This window comes from the organism of the source record quoted next, unplaced genomic scaffold (genome assembly GCF_019419815.1).
Source record: "Pyrus x bretschneideri cultivar Hongxiangsu unplaced genomic scaffold, Pyrus_bretschneideri_v1 Contig1, whole genome shotgun sequence".
In the NCBI taxonomy this organism is placed as follows: domain Eukaryota; kingdom Viridiplantae; phylum Streptophyta; class Magnoliopsida; order Rosales; family Rosaceae; genus Pyrus; species Pyrus x bretschneideri.
In genome coordinates, this window is record NW_025999390.1 from 12,846,300 (window position 1) to 12,867,906 (window position 21,607).

The 21,607-nt window shown below is 36.0% G+C and overlaps 3 protein-coding genes across 5 annotated transcripts; all 3 read right to left on the minus strand.

The window, feature by feature from the left end:
• Positions 1 to 28: 28 nt before the first annotated feature.
• LOC103943988 (protein HEAT STRESS TOLERANT DWD 1) lies at positions 29 to 3,157 on the minus strand. The gene is made up of 11 exons (XM_009354372.3): positions 2,992 to 3,157; positions 2,721 to 2,884; positions 2,124 to 2,385; positions 1,921 to 2,019; positions 1,650 to 1,815; positions 1,420 to 1,526; positions 1,140 to 1,279; positions 958 to 1,030; positions 724 to 839; positions 485 to 602; positions 29 to 402 (listed from the first exon to the last, which is right to left on the minus strand). Exons 1-11 carry the CDS (start codon positions 3,037 to 3,039, stop codon positions 274 to 276), a joined length of 1,422 nt encoding a protein of 473 aa, XP_009352647.2. The 5' UTR covers positions 3,040 to 3,157; the 3' UTR covers positions 29 to 273.
• A 1,365-nt stretch (positions 3,158 to 4,522) lies between these two features.
• On the minus strand, positions 4,523 to 8,411 carry LOC103943989. Of its 3 annotated transcripts, XM_048587024.1 has the most exons (10): positions 7,894 to 8,408; positions 7,705 to 7,749; positions 7,550 to 7,601; positions 7,395 to 7,468; positions 7,167 to 7,297; positions 6,920 to 7,039; positions 6,274 to 6,594; positions 5,381 to 6,169; positions 5,190 to 5,285; positions 4,523 to 4,749 (listed from the first exon to the last, which is right to left on the minus strand). In XM_048587024.1, the coding sequence occupies exons 1-10, from the start codon at positions 7,916 to 7,918 to the stop codon at positions 4,678 to 4,680; spliced, it is 1,725 nt and encodes a 574-aa protein (XP_048442981.1). In that variant the 5' UTR covers positions 7,919 to 8,408; the 3' UTR covers positions 4,523 to 4,677. The 3 variants fall into 3 exon arrangements, with proteins under 3 accessions (XP_048442981.1, XP_048442978.1, XP_048442985.1); XM_048587021.1 differs by having other exon boundaries at positions 7,705 to 8,409; XM_048587028.1 differs by lacking the exon at positions 5,190 to 5,285 and having other exon boundaries at positions 7,705 to 8,411.
• Positions 8,412 to 15,025: 6,614 nt separating this feature from the next.
• LOC103943991 (putative GATA transcription factor 22) lies at positions 15,026 to 17,202 on the minus strand. Its single transcript, XM_048587045.1, has 3 exons — positions 16,719 to 17,202; positions 15,979 to 16,428; positions 15,026 to 15,828 (listed from the first exon to the last, which is right to left on the minus strand). The coding sequence occupies exons 1-3, from the start codon at positions 16,956 to 16,958 to the stop codon at positions 15,433 to 15,435; spliced, it is 1,086 nt and encodes a 361-aa protein (XP_048443002.1). The 5' UTR covers positions 16,959 to 17,202; the 3' UTR covers positions 15,026 to 15,432.
• Between the last annotated feature and the right edge of the window lie 4,405 nt (positions 17,203 to 21,607).

Genomic DNA, 21,607 nt, shown 5'->3' on the forward strand with positions numbered 1-21,607 from the left:
ATGACAGAGATGCATAAGCATAATGCACTTTAGAAACTTAACTCATCTGATAAAAATATTGAAAAGGGCATCCAAAATTGTAGTGGTTACTCGAAACACCATCCCAGACCCAAAAATGGGGAAGGAAATAAAAAAAACGAAAACAAGCGAAATCAATTTGTCACTTCAAATATGTAATTGCTTCAACACATAAGCCATCCACCATTGGAATATGATATGTATCTACTTTCCGGCACACGAAACAAACTGTTAAACTTCGACTTTCAAGCACCATCAGAGTTCAGAGGGAAGGGTAGTCTGTATGTTTGAAGGCATCAGAATATTATAACCATCTGCCGCAGTTGAAACGAGCATGCCAGGAATCTGTGTGTGCCAATGAAGTTCTTTCAAGTCCTTTTGTCCCTGTTGACCATAAATTACCATGAGTGAAATGACCGAAAAAGTGGGGCCTCTTGGAGTAGAACAGACAGTCGAATATGTTTACCTGATGAACAAATAGAAGCTGTGGAGGTAAATCTTTTGGAGCATTCACTTCCTCTTTTGTCTTCGCTTTGAATTCTGCCTCTTCCTCCTCATCATTTTCTAAAGAAAGATCCCATATTCTGGTAACAAAAGCCAAATGACAAATATTTTGAGTTCAAACATAAACAGCATGAAAGCATATAAGTTTTTGTGTAGGACATGCCATTTATCACTTCAATCTGGTCTTTAAATATTACTTACGTCAGCTGATTGTCAGAAGACGTCACAGCCAAAGTGGATGCTTCATGTGGACTCCACTCGATGGAGGTGATAGGGTGTTTATGGTATTCGAAATGTGCCACTACAGAATCTCCTTCCTACGTTCAAGTAGACAAAAGAGGACTATATCATTTTAGAATTATCAACTTAATGAATCACTCAAAACAATTTCATTGAACCCAATTTAACACTCATGGGAATTCCAACAAGACGTACCTTCAGCAATCTAAGATCACGAATGGAAAAGGTGCCATCATCGCTTCCAGATGCCAGCATACAACTAGCCAGCCTAATAAAAACAAACAATGAAGTGCCAGGGTCATCATTTCATATGTGGCACAAATGTATCAAAACAAATAACAAATAAGAAAAGAAACATTGAAGGTTTAAATAAACACCTATTCCAAGACATAACATTCACATCAGCATTATGCGCCTTAAAAGAAGTTGCTGGTGCCTTCCCTATGCGTATATCCCATATTGCTATATTCCCATCGACAGAACAAGAGGCAAAGACATCAGGTTCTGTAGGACTCCACTGCAAAGATAAAAGTTTTTTGAAAAGAATACCGTCAAAGGATTGGAAACATTAAGGAAAACTATTCTAACTAGATTGTTAGATTGATTATATGCTTTAAAACAACAGATTGGACTTAGCTTCCCCTCTAAGCTACATACTTGTAAATCCTCCACGCTTGCAATATGTCCAATATATGGGGTAGTATCAACATTCCATGTTGAACCAGATGTAGGTTCCCACAAATGTATATAATTCTTGCAGTCCCCTTTTAAAATCAGACATAAATGAATCCATTAGTTTCAAGCATTCAAATCAAGAAAGTACCATGCCATCACATACACTTGATATAGAAAAAGAAAAAACAAATAAAGTGACTTGATAATAGTACCAGATAGAAGTCTTCCAGGTACAAGGGGACTCCAGTCTAGAGCAAACCCTTCATCCTTATGCCCATATTTAACCAATGGAGCCTGGTTAAATACTGAAGAAGCTCCCTGGCTAGCTTCGGTCTCTGACTCCGCTAAGGCATTTAAATGAGAACTGAAGTCCCAAACCTGAAAGAGCAGCAGGATTAAGTAACATACAAAGTATATGTAAATGGTTGTTTGAGCGTCAGTTTAATATATACTCATACTCATAATCTTGACATAAAGTCTGACCTGCACATGACCAGTGTCTGCCCAAGATGCACATATATGTGGATTTTGAGTCATGGCACGTATACGATTCACACATCCTTCATGAGCTACCTTGCGCAACTGTATATGAGAAGAAAAAAAAATGTCCAGGCACAGAGAAGAGGTCAAAATTAAGAAAGATGAAGGCAAGATAAATCAAGCGTGGAATGTATAAAAAATATTGCCTGCAAAACAGGTGCGCCAGATCCACTTGACTCCTCATCCTCGCTATCATCGTCACTATCACTGTCCTCACTATCCATATTAGAGTCATCATCTACAGCTTTGGCTGGCACTAGCTCGCGCTTTTTCCCAGAAATGTTAGATACTTTAAATATTCCAATAGAGTTCCAAGCAGCTTTCTCTGCCTGAGTCCCAGCAACGATATACACGCTATGGGGGAACTCTGTCCGAACCAACCCCATTGTATCCCGCACAATATCAAAGCTGTCAAAAGTAATTAACTTCTTTTAGCCATTAACTCGAAACCTATAATTCTCTTACAAAGAATGAAACTTGAATTCTTAAATATAACCATTACCAGCAAATCAAGTATAAAATTGAACCTCTAAAACATAATTCAATATTACGAGTAAACGTGAGCTTTCCCGAAACGAAAAAAAAAAGCTAATTATTCACAAACGCTATAAGTCTAAGCTTAGTTCAATAATTCAGCTAATCAGGCTCCAATAATTCAAACCTACAATTCAAAATTTCAACTTTATGCTTTTCCTGCACTTTCTATGCAACCAAAAAGAAGAATCCATAAGATTCAGAGCAACCTTAAACAAGGCCAACCAATATGGAAGGCATGGAGAGAATTGTAAGCTGATGGGTCACACTGGAGCTCTTCGCCCTCCTCTAACTTGTCCAGTCCCGGTTGCCATACCTTCGCCGGCATCGAGGGTCCCGAAGAGGAAGAAGACCCATCTCCTTTCTTTGAGCCCTAAACAAAAATTCAATTCAATCAAATCAATTGGGGAAAGGATAAAAACTAATTTTACTGAAATAATTAAACAATAAGAGAAGAAGGAAGTGGATTTTGGAGCTGACCTTGGCCTTTCTTTTGGCTTTCTTAGGGTTCTTGATGCTTCTGACCATTTCTAATTCTTCAGATTTTGCAGGAATACGGAGACTCTGATGAAGGAAGGTGCAGGAACACGGAGACTCTAATGAGGGAAGGAAGGAGAAGAGAGCAAAACTGAAGAAGGTTTTGGTGGGGCTAGGGTTTTAGCTTATTGGGCTCAGCCTTTATGCTAATAATATGCTATTGTTTTTTGGCCCAAAAACAACTTTTTGATACTGTAGTCCAATGGGCTTGTGTTGGATTGCCAATCGTAACTCTAAAAATTTCGACATTTGATAGTATATTTGGATGAGTAAAATAAATTTTAAATTTGGACAAAAGTCAAAATTTTTATCAAAACTATACACTAGACATGGATATTTCTTGCCTGATCCATTAACCCTACCCAAAAGGATACGACTCGTTAACGAATTAGGTTATCGTTTGATCATCTGTTAAAAACATGTTAAAATAACAAGTTTGACACTATATATTAAGATAATATACGATAAAAAAACGATATGAATACGACAAACGCGTCCCGTTTGCCATGTCTAGGTACGCACTCGTTTTGGTAATTTGCATCTCCATTATATATGGAGGAGTATTGGAAACCGCAACAGTCCCAAAATCAGCCATGTTTTATATTATATGCACTTGTATATTTTGTCTGTCATAATTTTTCATGGTTATTTTATTTTTTATTTTATCTCCAACAATTCTAGCTAAATTTTTGTTGATTTGGCTAGTCACAACTTATAACAAATACTATTTATTTTAGGCTAAGCTAAAATATTTTTAATATGATTTTTTCCAAACTTAACAACCAAGCCATTTTTAATATCCTAGTTTTTAATGTTTAATAGAAATTTAATTTTCTCTCTCCTCCTAACTAAATCTAGCAAATTACTCTTCTCAAAGTTAAGATAGTCGTTTAAATAGCCTGTTGGAGCTTAATTATTATTATTATTTTTTGTTAAAGTAGCCAAAAAATGTTAATTTTCTAGGTTGGTAGAGATGCTCTTGTTGCTACATATACACTACTATAATACTATAGATCACCTCATTGGCTACATAAAGTGGTCGTTCAAATCAATGTACGTGCACATTTACAACTCCGTACATTATCTTTAAATTTCGATAATCTAAAACATAGGGGAATTATAAAATGGTAGTGCTTTTTATACACCCATTTATACTTCTTCTACATTTCTCTCAAATTTTGGCTATCAGATCGAATAAATTGAAGAACATCTAAGACAAAAGATTAAAAGACTATTTATAAGTAAAAATAGGTATATGAATAACACTAACCTTATAAAACCCATTTACTTGCTATACACTATTCACAGAGAAACATTTGCCCCAATAGGATCCTCTTTGGATTCTCTTTGTGAGGATTTGGGGATCCATGAATTGTGTCCATTCATTGTACATCATGCGGTTAGTTTTTGTTAGGTACTATTTGTGTTTAATTTTAAATAAAAAAAATTTATAATAATTTCTGACCGCACGATATACGATAAAAGAACACAATTTATAAACCTTCGAAATCTTTACAAAGAGAATCCGACAGGAATCTGAATTCATTTTGCCATAGTTTTACAGAAATGGTAGGGACTGGAAATTAAAATAAATACTCATCCTGCATGATCTTATCTTGTCTTCTCTGTTTAACTGTTTTTTCTTTGTCTTGTAAGGAGAACAAGTGTGCCAAAGCCAATCATAATTGCAACCTTTATTGCCTGGTAAGAGAAATGGGAGCACAAAAAACAAATAAATTAGATATGAAGCTCCATTTTGTTTTTAATTTTAAGTTTTCACATTTTGGTCAGAAACGCAATGAACAAAAAGGATATATATATATATATCTATTTTTTTTTATTTATTTATTTAGAAATAGATAGATAGATATATTAATAAAAATAGAGGAAGGGTGGCGGAAAAGATGCGGAAGAAATGCACATATAAATAATAGTGTATAACACGAAAATAAAAAACTGAAAACGATTTAAATGGGGTTTTCTTATATTTGTTTTTTTTTTAAATATATATTTTGTATGTCATTCCATCTGCATTTCTCATTCCTCCCTCTACATTCTTGATTCATCCATTATTTTGTTTACTTTCTCTTCATATCTAGTTAAAAAAAGGGTGCCCTAATAATACGGAGAAAACGTATAACCTGCCCAAATGGCCCCCCAAAAGTTCCAGCCTCCTCGGATGAATTCTCAACCTTTGATCTTCTTCTTTGATTCTCCTCATTTTTATCCACATTATGCTACAAGTGATCACATAACACATAAGGTAAAAGCAAGATTGTTCAGCACTGTAATGACCAACAAGTTACCGGAAGTTCAGCTGAAAATTCCATACCTCTTCAACGTTTTCTGGTAGTGAAAAATTCGTCTCTCGTTGATGGATGTTTGGATTCTCTCTGCAACGGCCTCGCGAATCTATCATTTTTTTACCAGTAGTTGTTACACAAAAGCGTATCGCTTCATCTGGAAAAATCCAGGCACCGGAGCTCTCAAAGGGAATGTGCCTATCTTCACAGTTTGCTACTGATGTGCATAATACATTGGGACCGGAATCTTCTTGAATGTGCCTATCTTCCAAGTTTGCTTCTGATGTACATACATTAGCACTACATGAAGGTCCTTGAACGTCGGTGATTTGAGTATTTGTCGAAGAAACTTTTACTCGACTCTCCTCTATACCTTTGATGCCACCAGAAGGTTGCTTTCCATGCGGCATATCAGAAGGTTCGTGCCTATGCTTACCAAGAATCTTCTCCAATACTTGAACCGTTTCAAATGCTGATGGTCTAACGAAATCTTTGGGAAAGTTACCTTTCTTTATGTCAGCTACTTGGTGTACATCTAATTGTTTGAATTTATTCTTTATCCCAGTGGGATGTGAAGATTTAATCGCATCCGAAGCTCCAAAACTAATTTGGTGCCCGATTTTTTCACCAGATGTTAAATCAAGATTCAAGTCTCCTGACCGAAAGGGATCCTCTATCGCTTTTGATATTGACTGTGTAGTTTCTGTACTTATCACATTCTTGTGTTCTTCTAAGTTCTGGCTTTCCACAAGAGCTCCTGTTTTAATCTTATTTGATCGAACTTGTATTGGTGGTGATTTGATTCGAGGACTCACATCCTGCAGTTGAAGCAAACATTATGCATCATTATTATGGAAGAACTAGTTCTATCCACTCGAAAAAGCATTTAATCATCTCTTATAAGGCAACATGCCAGACATACCTCAGCTGAACCGCTTTCAAAGGCGCTTATCATTTTCTTTACACTGATAGGAGTTGTCTTGATCGGACCCTGCTTCTCGAGGTTTCGAGGCCTATCTTCCTGAAGATTAGGATGATTTGTTGCGCCAACAGCCGATTGTGAGCCTCTTAATACTATTGAAGTTGTATCCGCAGAAGTGGCTGTGGATGGAACATTAGCGGGAAGTTGTTTTGGCTCAGCCTTCTCCACTAATCTCCCTTCATACGATTCATTTACTGGGAGCTCAACACTCTGATGTAGTGTATTGGCTGATGAAGTCTCTTTGTTTCTATCTGCATCACTCTGAAACAGGTTAAGTGATCGTTAAAACAACTCGCGAAAACAAAAAGGTTATTCTCTAAATTGATCAAATTCTGCTTCTGATCATAATAAGCACTTCTTATTCCAATTACTATCTGAAAACAAAATTATTAATCTACAAAAACTTTTCTAACTTTTCAAGGGAAGGATTTTCTCATGCATTCGGAACATCCAAAATATCCCTCACGAAAAGAGAAATTTTAAAACCACATAGAAAACTAAGGACTTGTCACATTATTCTTTCCTGTTACATTATGCCTGAAGATTCTAAATTTTCTTGTTAAGCGATTAAGATTGAACCTGAGACCTCTTCGCGAAGGTTCAAAGATGATGCAACAACATTCACCCCAGCACTTAGAGTACTTTGCACACTGTTGGTACTACTATTGATCAACTCCCCTTGTTTCTTTTTCAGTGCAGATTCTCTCTGCAAGAAAATTCAGATTATATACCAAATGCAAGTTGCATACTTACGACAACTATATGAAATTTGAGTACAAACTGAAATTAATCATTCAAAACCAAAAGTCAAAACTAGCAACGCAAGAGAATACCATCATTCGGATTCTGTTGCGCTCTTCTTCATTGAGTACAAACTGCAACTTCATACGCACAAACCCGCCTTCATTGAGGGGAAACAAGTCTTCCCAAAGACCCTTCTCAACTATCGACTTAACTTCAACGCCTGATCCAAAAATGATCATACATATTAATCTGCATCACTGCTTTTTGTAGACAAAAACAAGAGAAAGTTTATACATATAGGAATTGTTTTGACAAACCTGCATGTGATATCTCATTACCCTCAGAATCTTGAAGAAGAACAACCAAATTGTCGCGGAGGGATGTCAATACGCTGTCCATAAACACAACCAGGATAAGATACGAATCGAATAACAACAGCATTTATGATTAGAAGCAGTTTTATGATTATTACAAGGTGAAGTCTCCCTTGTCCCAAGCTTGGCACTCTCTTTGTCCCATAGAAACTGCAACGTGTATTCATTCAGTGAGTATTTTGTTAAATTGTTAGAAATTCTAGACCGAAACTAGAAGAACGAAATTAAGCTAATAAAAGAGATAATTGCTTACCCTTGATGGATATTGAGGAAGAAGGTAGGTCTATGAACTCAAGGACTGCAAATTCAGCAAAACGTGAAGAAAAAGAAAAAAGTTGACATATGTTGGACATCACTGACTTTTTAAAAATAGGATTAGGCGAGATTAGCTCATCAGCGCCTTTTCATGTTTGAATTATAGTTGAAAAATAGCTTTTAGTACCTGAAACTTTGATGGTTCCTGGCATTGCAGAGACAAAGAATTGGCAAACTTCTGTTTTATTTTTTATTTTTAAGATTTGTAATAATTGGATGAATGGTTGAGGGCTTGAAGGTGGGAGATGGGATTGGATGGGAAGTGTGGATATCGTTAGAGGAGGGAGATTTGGTGTACAACAATGGTGGGTCCTTCATTAACTGTTAACCACATCAAAGTCTTCAACCCAAAGGGCTGAGAGGAAAAATGACAAAATTTTTATCATCTGTCCGACTTGCCTAAGAACTGGTCGCGCTCCCAAAGGAGGCACTCAATGACGGAAAATTCGAAGGTACACCCGTGAAGCTGTCGAACTGAGGTGCGTTCACCGGTGAAACTGTCAAACTCAGTTGCACCAGTCGAACCACATGGTTGTGCGGCCACACATACAGAAAAAGGGTTTTCCGTATTCCCTGCTTTCTGTTTCTACCCGTGGTCCCATCAGAATGGAAGAAAGGTTGAATGCGGCGGTCGTATACAAAATTCTCTCCTCAAATGACCATTTACCTTCATTAGTATGATGTTTTAGATAAATTATTCTTCAGTTGAGTACTAATGACAAATCTGAATTGTTAGTTTAGTTTTGCATTCATCATTTCGTACTATATTATTCTTTTTCGGATTAATACGAGATGAGAAATTCAAACTTGAGAGTCCTTGTGAGGAGAAGTACTACTAGATTAAGACTAGTCGTTTCCATATTCTCATATTATGTATGTGAAAAGACAAAAAATCTAATTTATTGCAACAAATTGCCGACACAAGATACAGATAATTCTCATGGACAAGGGATATCCTTAAGTTGTGCAAATATTGGCATGATAATCTGCGGCTAACATGTTACCTGCGCTAAAACATAGTAACATATTAATCCGCTGAAATCAACCTAGTTAAAAATCCATTTCCCTGTATAAGATTCTATCGGTAAAGAGAAGCACCAGCTAAAAACTTGGTACCAATTCTGCACGGATAAAACTGTTTAAGATTGTATCTTCTTCTTCGCTTTTTTCGGGGTCTGCTTTGAAATGTTTGATGTTGCTAGGCAGCTGCATTGTCACATATCCCATGTCTCAGAAGTTGTACTGGTTGTTGTAGGAGTTGTTGTAGGAACAGAGGGCACTTCTACTACAGGTTTGTGATTTTTGACGCCTGTTTCTGATTTCCGTTTCAATGTGCCAGGATCTCGCTTCTTGATGCCAATAAACATGTAAGCTGCAAGAGTTCAGATGCAAGTTGGTTAATCCTGTCTTTGAGGTTAACTTTTGAATTCGACAATGATGTTATTCATGCTGTGGAAAATTTGTGTGATAAACACTGACATCAACTAAGGGTGAATATATCTTTATTGAGAAGAAACTATTTCACCAAATGTTAGCTTTTCTCCCCTTTTTTCTTATTTGGTTTCTTAGCCCAAGTCATGAGGTGATGAATATAGCACCTTAAATATCTAGAGTGCGACCCCAACTATTCGCGATCTAACAAAACCATCAATGTGTGCGTGAAGTGGAAAAATAGGCATGTCATTTGACAATTAATCGAACTGATCAAAGTACAAGGGATGGAAGGTGGCTTTTGTTCAGATGGCAGTAGTCTGCTGATTATCAGGGTAGGAAGGGGACTAAACCTTCCTATCGGAAGATTGACCAGGGAGCCAGTCGCACAACTCATTCACAGAGGCACACCCAAATCACAAGCACATGAACATGCACGCAAATAGAAGCATAGAAGGGATATTTCACACAAGGATTAATATCTTGATAAAGTAAACACTGGCAACCTCTTGTTTCACGCAAGGGATGTGATACCCGTATCAGTCATACTCAGTTCATACTTCCCACGGGAACTGCTTTAACAACATCCAAACCACCTTGCCCCGTCCCGCTTTTAACAAATAGGGAAAAAAAATTAAAACATTTGGATTAAGAGGGAAAATCCCAAAGGACAAATGGATGTATACTTCTGGCAAGGTTTCAGGTTTCTGTCGATCACAAGACAGTGAAGAATACCTTGTATAGTTGGTGCTAGAGATGTGAATAACAGTTTCTATAGATGGAGTAATCTAACATCAAATTGTCAATGAAATTCAGCATTACTGGTACACTGACACTACAGCCATCAGAGTAATTAAATTTCTTCCCGTACAAAAGCCATCACGGCAATCATTCCAGCAAGATTCCCTAATTAAGGTTTGCTCGTTAATGTTAACTTACTACCACTTTATTTTAAAACTCACGCTATTAATCTTTTTAATTTCTATCAGGCCACAACCAAGGCCTTCCAAATTTAGAAATTCAAATTTCCATCAGCATACCGCACGAACAACCACACGTCTTATTACCTACACATAGTGAAAGCTATCCGAAATCGGTTGCCTATGACATTAATTCGCCGACTAGGACAAAACCATACCAATTACAATAACATCCATCAGTTTCAACCTTATGTTTATGATTTGGTCCCCAAAAAACACCCTAAAGACCTTGACCGAAATCGGACAAGGGGCTGAAGAGACTCAACTTTTTCCTTCTCTCTCACTGGATCCCTATTCTATGAGCACCATGACAAAACAAATTACACTTTCCTAACTTAGCATTTAACAACAAATACAAATTACCCATCAAACATTCTAAGCTTAAAAACGCTTCTATGGGACGACAAATCAAACACATTACGTACAAAAACGAAAACACGCATTCCAAATCACTTAAATCAAACTTCTGCTCAGATAAACAAAACCCATAACCCAATTTTGCTCAGACGCTCAAACGGTAAAAAAAATCTAGGGTTTTACAAACCCATATCCATAAGCTAATAATCTAATGCAAAAAATCACAGAGAAAGTAGAGCCGAAAAGATGAGGAAGCTGGCTGACCTCCGAGAACAAAATTGGAGATCATGAGGACTCGCCAAATGAACTTGTAGCGGTTGATTGGTAGTTCCTTCGCCGGTAAGGACGGCGGCGGCGATGGCTCCGGCATCTCTCTCCCGGTGTTTGACTGTGCGTGCAGAACGCAAGTAATATACGAAGTCCCCTTGTAGTCGTTAGTTAACTGATTTTTAGGACTCCAAGAAGAATCAAGATGCTGAGAAAAAACGGGGAGAATAGTACGACGTGTCGTTTCATTCAAGGATAAAGGGGCCTAAAAATGTTACTGGGCCGAGTTAGGTCCAAACTTTAGACGGGGCACGCTTTGACAAATGTAATAAGTCCATGAAAGCACAATGTTCCAGAAAACCTAAGTTGGCCATATGTTTATAACACCTCAAAAATCAAGCACCTTTCATTTCCGTGACAAACTTAAATTCTTATTTTCTCCATTTTTTTAATGTGTAATATAGCAAGAATTCATACTATGCAATTTAAACATAACAAGTGGCTTGTAGCTCAGTTGGTTAAGAGTATTCATCATTTCATTTGAGGTCCTATGTTCGAAGGGTAGTTCACCCTTCCACTTGAGGTCCGTGTTCGAATCCCCTCCAAGTATGAGCCCGACCTACTCAATTAAGTCTAGTTAATAGTGTTTGTATCATACTTGACCAATCCCGAAACTATCAAGCATCGGTCAACTTCATACCTTCAAGGACCCACTGAGGGATTCATGCTAAGGCACCCCTGCAGAAGCACAAGCGTTTCCCTTCACCCAAGAGGCCAATCACATCACAACACGTGTCAACGTCAGAATAAAGCACCTAGATTCCCACATCGATAGCGGACAACAGTTGGAGACTCTTCTCAACTATAGAAGAAGACCATTATCCTACATTTAAGGATGAATGCAATTACTGTACTTAAACTCGTCATTAGAACCCACTAATGATGATTATGCTTGAACCTATGTATTAATGTAAACCCTTCATTATTAATGAGAACTCCTCTACCCTGTGGACATAACCAAACTTATAGTGAACCACGTACATCTTGTGTTTGCTTCCCTACCTCTATCTCTTTACATATATTATCCTCACTAGGTGATCGAAGCAACCGAACGAAGGTCACAAAATTGGCACTTTACGTTGTTCCAAAGTCTCACTGATTTTGTGCATCAACAAATAGTTCCTACATAGCGATCAAGTGATTACTTAAAGGGAAATGCTAGGGAGAATAAATTTTTAAACCAAATGATGTGGTTGTTGATGATTAGATTATCATTTAAATGTTGATTAACGTGTTTATTTCTCAAAATATCTTCTTTCTGAAGAGACAAACAAGTCATTGATCCTATCTCTCTTGAAATAATTTGTTTGTTTTACTTATTGTGTAGGGTTTTGAGAGGTCAAAACCTTCCGTGTGAGCGTGGCTTAATTAAGAGTGAGCCACATAAATCTATAGTGTTGTCTGAATGCATGTAGCTCAATTTCTGTTTACAAACTGCAACCTTAAACGTTAAGTCTCGTTTGGCAGCTTGTATAAGAAATCGGATAATATTGATAAGAGTGATGTTAGAATTAACACATATTTGTACTATTATTTGTATCATCTCTAATAGAGGTAGGGTCTACCAATACATATGGATCTCATCTCTATTAGAAAGATTATACAAATGATGGTATAAATATGTAGTAAGAGTAACATTTTTGTAATAATAATACAAACCCGATTGTTTGGTGCTTTATGTGTAAAATAGTCTCATCTCTATTAGAGAGATTATATAGACCCGATTGCCATAGTTCAGATGCCAAATTAGTACTGAAATAATCAGTACAGTTCGACATACCAAACAAGGCTTAGAACTCTCATATATACCCTAGGTTTTTTTTGCATGAACTGCTCAATTATGTCGGGCTAATCTGGAAGGATTATCCAATCTCAATCTCAAACTAATTTAAGTCAACACATGAATTTAAAATTTTTCATACATAGCAAAGCACAAAGATTTGTCATTAACCCAAAACTACTTTGGTTTCTTTCCGTTGTTGTGCATTTGAAAATAATCATAATCAAGTTCAACGTGTCCTAGCAAAAACTTACTAGATAAAAGTAAAAGAAAGAGAAACACAGCTTCCTATGCTTTCCCCAAAAACCAATTTATTATCGTTTTGAAAGAAAAAAAAAAAAGTCCCAAATCTCAATGGTCCAAACTTCTAAAAAAATTGGGAGTAATTATAATATAACACCAACCGATCGACCTTCTGGCAAGTATAAAAAAGGCATGTACCATATTGTTTAGCTAGATGAAAGAGAAGCAAAAGCAGAAATGTAAACCTTCTGTCTACCAGAAAAAAAAAAAATCTTCACCGTCCATTTTTTTCATGGGATACTATTGTAAGAATATGAGTAAGAGTTAAAAATTAAGAGCCGGATCGTGTAAATCTTTGTATGGAAAGTCTTGTTAATGAGCTTGGAGAAATCCTATTTGTTGTAGAATTGTGAGTACTGGAAGTAGTCCAAATTGGCATGGGACTGAACTTAGTTTCACGAGTCTTATTCATTCATATTGTAATATGGATTACTTGTGTGAGTTCCATATTGTAATATGGATTACTTGTGTGAGTCTTATTCATTCATATTGTAATATTGTTCTTGACTTTTGATAATTCAATTGGCTAGCTTGTGTTTTGTGGGATCGAGATATATGTGTTTGTGTTTGTGTGTGTGTGTATACATGTCTTACAACTATATATAGGCCTCATGAAAATCCCTTATTTAAATTGAAAATGTTTTACATAGAGGCTAAACTGTAGCTGCTTGATAGTTAATTTGACAGAGAGATTAATTTCTTTTCTCTCTTTTGCCCTAGGTTAACCTGGGTATATACATAGTAACCTCCCACGAAGTACTTCATATAGCATGTGTGAAATTTCTAGTATAGAAGTCACACTAACCATAAGATCACTAAGATTGTGCAACCATCACCGGCAAAGAGCGAAGTCAGAATACAATTCTGTGATTTCCGGAAATGAAGACTTTCCTCCTCCCCGGAAATGAGGGAAGTTTTATCCTTGCATAACTCTATCTCTAAACCCTAATTAAACACAAAAGACAGAGCAAACTCAAAGTAGTTATTTCTGAGATTGTGTAACTAATCTATCCCTCTGAAGTATTTTACTGTAGCTAGCCTGCAAAGGTCACTGCGCTTCTTCTTGCACTGCTATGACTATGCCTAAGACGAGAAGTACAATCCTCTAGGTGACCTTTCAAACCAAAAAGTTGTATTCATATGGTATAAATATGTGATAAGAGTAGTATATATATATATATATATATATATCAACAGAGACTTTCTCGGGTACTTCTTTTTTGTGCACTCTGGAGTACCCGGTACTCCAAGAGTCTTAATTGTCAAATTTTTAGTTGAAAATATAAAAATTAAAATCCGACTGTTAAAACAACCGAGAGTTTTTTTATATCTCCACTCTGAATCATCACAATCATGATTGCTTTGCCAGTAACCCCATTGAACTTTTCAGGAAAAAACGAAAATAGAAGGAAATTTATTAAAAGCTATAAAAAGATCAGTTGTTGCTTTCTCATATAATCAAACCCTACAGCGTTAAAGTTCTCTTCGAATTAAACCTCAAATATTAGTTTTATTCTTTATTAAACTTGAGAATTGCTTGTGATTTGCTATCCATTTACTGGGGATGGGAAGCAACCTAGCTGATCCAATTGAGAGTTTAGAATGGTGTTTAATAATGAATCTCATACCCTCCTGATTTATTCTTCATACAACCCGGCCCTACTTAGTTATAAACTCATGCTACAACTGCTTTGACAAAACTCAACTATTAGAATTTGTTCTTTACTTAGTTGGAGGCTCACGTTACAAAAGCTCACACAAACCTAAAATATTAATGTTTGTTATCTTTATACTCAATATATGTGGGATGATCTGCACCCCTCAATCTTTATGCCCTACTGCATGCAGTATATGTTTCATTAATTTTAACGGTCATGTGACTCAAAAACGTTTGTTGCCCTTGTCTCTACAATATTTCCAAAAGTAGCTTAATCACGCGTATCAGCACATACGGTGCTTCAATTTAAACTCTTATAGTGATGCAAGAACCCTAGATCTAATTAATTCGCAACTAAGAATTGTACCACTGTGCAGCAATACTACTGAAATCAAACAAAAAAAGGACAAAGAAGCAAAAGGAGTAGCAGCAGCAGCAGCAGCGCTGTGGCAAACCTTAGCAAATAATTTATTAGGTAAGATGACAATTGATCGATAATAGGATAACAAAACAAAACCTAAATATATAGATGAACAAGCAGCTATATAGAAACAACCATTATTTTTGGTAAATTCTATATCTGCTTGCTAAAAAGCACACCACAAGTTCCTCTCATAAGATCATCACAATAATTATTTTTGGTTTTTATTGAACTAATTAACTAATTTGATTCCTCATCACTGATTTTGTAACTCTCTCTCTCTCTCTCTCTCTCTCTCTAGCTCAAACTTTATTATTAATTGATTTAGTTCTAATATATAGCTAAAGTACTACTACAAAACAAGTAATAGTAGACTAATTAAATTTGAGGATGCATGTGTTGAAATTGATTCAACCATGAACAAGTCCACAAGATAAAGCCATTAACAGGATTGCAGCTTCCTTCTCGTCCTGGGGGAAAACTCGTTGAAGAGCGGTAGTGGTGGTGGCAGCAGTGGGGTTCCCTGATGAACTGTTATTCTTCATGCTGATTGTGAAATCCTCAAAACAAAGCTTCTTTGATTTGCCTCGAGATGATGGGGATGAGGACAGTTTATTGTACGGCCTTTTCTTGAAGGGAACAGTAGAACTTATTCTTGATTTATTGTCTTTGGGTTGCACCTTACTACTCTTCATAGATGGTGCGGCAACTGTCAGGGTTGTGCCACTTGCTGCGGCTGCGGCTGCGGCTGCCGCCATCGCACGCCTTGCCTTCCTTTGCCGAATTCCGCAAGCGTTACAAAGTGACTGCAAATTAATGAATAATGAGAAAGAAATTAAGCTCATTCCAATTGGAACTGTTGTTAATGATACAATTAACTTTACCTTTTGTAAGTTAAAGTTTGATTAAATGCATTTCAAGAAATAAATCAGTTAGAACATAAACTAATTAAATACCTTAGGGCCTCTGGGTCCACTCCTCCAGAGAGGTGTCTTAGTAGTGTTGCAATCGGAGCAAACCCTAATAATTGGGACGTTGTTCATGTTGTTTGATGAATTATTGCTGCAGCTGATCATGTCAGCTCCTAATTGCGATGATGGATGCTGCAGCTTCTGCTCTTCAAATTTGTGTGATGATAACTTCATGGAAATTGGTTTGTCATCACTACTAGTAGAACTGCTTGATGTTTGATCAGGGTTCGACATCTTCCGCATCATCCTCATCTTTGAAGACATCCACTTAACTGAACTAGTACTAGTCTCATGATCAGTACCTGGATTCCCATTTCCGACAGCTCCATTCTTGGAAATGCTTAATTTCAAAACAGTACCATTGCCACCTTCATTTTCAATGGCTTCATGATCATGATCGTGTGATCCGCCATGCGGAACAATGTTATGATCAGCCTAAAAAGAAGACAAATAATGATCAAGATAATCAGCCACATACTATAAATATAAGGATGCATGAGATCAAGTACTAATGAAGACAACTAATTAGCTAGGAACCTAAAAGATCCACATATATATATATATATAGACACACACACACACACACACATATAACCCTAAATATATATAGTCCCATCATCCTGTTTTTGCTACAGTATGAAGGGATCCTGCTGAGAAGGGGCTATATAGATGTAGATCACATAAATAAGTGTGCACATGTCATGTGATCATCGCTTAATTAGTACCTCTAGGAGTTGGAATTGAAACTGGTGTGGTTCTCTATAATGATCATCGGATGGTCCTTGGACTTGAGCTGGAGTTAAGAAAAGGGGACTAGAAAGAGAGGAAGAAGAAAAAAAGGAAGCTTGAGGCTCAAGATTGAAGAGGTGGTGGTATTGAAGATCATGATCTCCATGATGATCTCCACTAAGCTCAAGAGTAAAAGGGGAAGGAGGTGATAGATTATGATAAGGTGGAGGAGCCATCGATGATGAAGATCAAAGAGAGAAAACTATTAAACTTATATTACTCCAGTAAAGGTGGAAGAGCTAGCTAGGCCTCAGCTATGGAAGACATAGCAAGTAAATTAAGAGAGAAAGAGAGAGAGAGAGAGAGAGAGAGAGAGCGAGCGAGCAGCAAAAGGGCCTAAGTTGCAGAGTGGTGTTACTCTTTTAAAGAAGAGATCAGCTATACGAGGCAGGCCAGGGAATTAGCAAGGCAGGAGAGAGAGAGAGAGAGAGAGAGAGAGAGAGAGAGAGAGAGAGAGAGAGAGACGTGTTTAGCTGTAAGTATTCACGTGACTTCTAGACACCCAAACAAACAAGGTTTAAAAAGACAAACAAAAAGGAGATGTGTGGAATGCTACTACACAGACCCCATATTGATTTCAAAACCCTATCTGCAAAATTATTTTTCACCCCACAATACGGCCCCCTGTTAGAAGAAAGAAATAATGATAATAATGCATGGTTCCCTATAGCAATAGCTAGATAGCACTGAAGATTGAACTGTGGCCACACAAAAATTTAGGATGGCATTTCAATCAGCGATAATTCACATCTTCAATGAACCAATGATCATCTCAATTATAACCAACATCATTGGGTTGTACTCTCAAATTAATTGAACCATTGATCCGTGTAAACCATGTACTTCGATCTGATGCATGTATGCTTATATTTTAAGGAAAACTAATGAAATTGATTTGAAAATTTTGAGTTTTAACAATAAGGACAAAAGAAAGAGTAAAATAAATAGTACCATGATTGACTTTTTAGTATAAAAATATGGTTTTTCGTTAAAATAAACAGTACCGGAAGTTTTTTGTTAAAGTTCCTTATAATTTATATATAGATCTTTTCTAGGGCTCGTGTTGAACACAAATAATTTTGAATTGTGTAGCGCTTTAGTTTTTAATACTTTTCTAAAGTGTTTTAGTCGTTTCAGAAAGTACACTAAGCTAATTTGCGATTTACTAAATTACCCTAATTTAACAAGGAAACGACTAACAGGTGGTTGAAGTGGCACAAGTCCTAGTTTTGTATTTTGATCAAATAACTTGCAAACGAATAATGATTATCACACACATTTTTCACCTTCTAGACTCTCTTCTTTCTTTTAACCATTTGATTGAACAAAGCTAAAGAGAATCATAATTAAAGAGGGTGCATAAAGTAAAAAAAGTGCAAAAATCACTCTTCATTGTAATTTTGCTGCAGATATTCTATTTTTATTTTTATTTTTTGGAATAAACTTCAACTGTACGAGAAGAGTAATTCAACTGCAAATTAACTTGTGATGTCATGTAAATTACCCAAGTTCTATCAACCAGTGGTGGAAGGCTAATGATCATGAGGATCACTGTACGTATATTATTTTTTTATTAGCTGGGTTCCTTCGAATAATGGGACGAATGTTAGATCGTTAGGCAGATGGGAAAGATGGGTTTAGTATTGCCTTGGATGGCAACAAGTCCTCACCTTAGTATTGCCAAAAGACAATCAATGCTTGTGCAGGCGAGGGACAAAATTTGCTCCCAACCCTCTCCCCACACCCTTTCGATATCTTACTTTTTATTTATTTATATTAAATCTTTGATTTCGGTATCTCACCAGAAAAAAAAAAAAAAATACTGTCTCCCTAAAGTCATAAGAAAAATTATTAATGAAAATATATATGATAATATACCAACAAAATTGTGGTAAACAAAATCCAAAAATCATTACAAAGTCCCAAGTTATATATAAAAGCTAGGATAGAGTACATGTAGCTTTATGATATTTAGTATATGTACACACACACACACACACACATAGAGAATGATCGATCGTTTACTGTAATTAAAATGAACCAGTAAAAGTAGCCGAACATCACTTTACCAAAAACAAGTAGGCCAAAGATCAGGGTTTACATTATTGACCTGCCAACAAATCTGTAGTAACCAGTTGCCAGTTGGAATTGTCCCAATATAGTCAACCCTAAGAACATCACGTGAACAATCGAGAGCAATATGCCAATTACCACTTTGATTTTTGAGAAGCAGTTATCTAATCTCTGTGGCCATCTCACACTATACACAACATACACATAACTACAAGTGCATCAGTACGTACTCAGCATAAACATTGATACACTTATACACGTATATAAATTTATACATGTTAACCAATGCAGTATTGTCCTGTAAGTTTGTAACAAAATGAACGTTTGAGAGCATGATGAGTTTGTCAAAAATTTTAGTTTAAATAATCTTGCAGGGGTGATCTATCAAGAAGCGCTAAAAATGAAAGTTTAAATCATGGAATATATTCTGTTGTGAGCTTAAATGAACAGTTAGTACGTATTAACTTAGTAAGTGATAGCACTTAACACTAATTTTTGTATGTCTGTTTTGAGGAATGCTAGCTAGGGATACCACACATTTAAACTACATTGGTGTACCATATGTTGTGGCAAGTGATGTATACAATACATAGCCAATGAGATTTATTAATTGGCGTGACATGTACACATCACTATCACATCATATGATGCACTAATGTGGTACAAAAATGTGGTCTCCTCCTCAATTGCCAAGTGTTTTTTTATTTATACCATTTGACTGAATTATAAATCAAATAATTTACCTTGATCGGATAACAGTGAGGTACGTATTTAGGAAGCATAATTATCTCGACCGTTGAATTCTTGGACATCATGACATGCATGTATGAGTCGAACCAAGGATCATTACGTTTATAAGGTTGTATCGCTTCATTTGGCATTCATGAGGTCATCGATGGATGAAGTTAAAACTAGACCATTAGTCTAATTCTTCCCCACACCTCTCTATGATATTTACGCAAGTGCCTGCATTTAATTGATTAATTTCATTTCACCTAGGAAGCAAAGATATCCTTTCAAACTTTTGAATTTGTCGCTTGGAATAGAAAAGAGAAAAATACACTACGTAACTACGTTCAAATTCCCCCAGAGAGCGTTAATTTTTCCGAAGGAGTAAAATGGGTGTTGTCATTCATGTTGATAGATCATCAGTCACTCTTTTAATATATAGTTTTTTAAAAGTGTTACGTACTTGGGGTTAAGTATATAGTTTGTCTTGCTTGAATCTTTTGCAGCTTGTCTTTAAGCATATTGACGTAAGAAATCGTATCAAGTATAGTGACAACTCTGGTCTGATTTTGGAAAAATAAAATTAAAAATCAAGTTGTCAAACTAGTCATACTGTACAACACCGCCAAATTATTTGGAAATACATTTAAAATAACAAAAAACGATTTTAGAACATTAAAAGCGTTTTTGATTATGTTTGACAAACCATGTTGGCAGGATTTCAATTTTTCAAATCTAAGCCATTATAGACCTCTTATATTTCAAAAACGCGTTAAATATCACTAGTTGCTTATCGATGTAAGTGAATAATAGATATTTCCCTAAAAAAAGGATCAAGGGTTAAAGTCATTAGGGATAGGGTTTTTTTCTTTGGATTAGATGCTTTAATTATTCAACACGAAAAAAACACACCAAGATAAGGATATTGTTTGGGTTCTCTTCTTATCGATCCCAACAAAGTTTTGAAAATTAATGCACATGAAATTTGATGATTGGTTTATTATTTAAGAGTTGATAAACGTGCTCATTTTTATTGGTGACGCACTATTTAGTTTGCAAATTTGTCTCTAAATCTAGTCTTCCTAGCATTACCCATTATATATATATATATATATGTGCATAAATAACTCATCAAAAAAAAAAAAAAAAATTTATTCGGCACATGTAAATCTAGCTACAACTGAAAAATAATTTTTTTTTTTTTGAACAAGCAATATTTACACTATGGAGAGGAAGTGAGCTTATCCTCACAATGGACTAGTAATAATGTGTTTCAAATTCGCCTTTAGTAAGAATCGAACCTTACAAATGAACATGAATATCATTAGATCGTAGTACTAAGTGACTAAGAAAATTAATATTATCCTTAAGTAATAAATCATTAGTGTTATTAGCTAAGGGGCATGGCCCCGGAGGGGTGGAGAAACTTAGCCTAAATTAGACTACAAAAATAGTAGGATAAATAAAAACTTAGCCTACTATTTTTTTTTTCTTGGTCTCGTTGCTTTATGCAAATGGCGTTTTACTGTAGTGGTGGAAAACAATGATGTCTATACACCCTGGTGAACATTGATGGAGTCAGAATTTTTTTTTATTAAGGGCAACTTCAAATGGTGAAATTAAATTAAAATTTTGATATGATGGTATTAACTTATTGTCAAATAACATGATTTTGAGTAACTAGTATTTAGAATAGAAATATCGTAAAACATTAGCTAATGGAAGATTTACATGGCTCGGAAAAGTGAGAGGGTAGGAAAAGTATAGAACGAGAGAGAGTATGTTGAGTGTTTGGACTGAGACTTCATTTCTGAGAATATAGGTAATTTATAATTTAGTTAGAGCATTTTTCATGACAAAAGAGTTGAGCGGGAGCAGCTACCCCCATTAGGAATATGTTGCCATCGCCACCAATCCCTTTCCCTCTAAGACCATCTCCAACACTTGGGTTAAAACCTAAAATTTAGACTTTAAACTAACCTAGTGGTTGGGCCTAAAACAAGTTTTGGGTTAAAATTTAAAA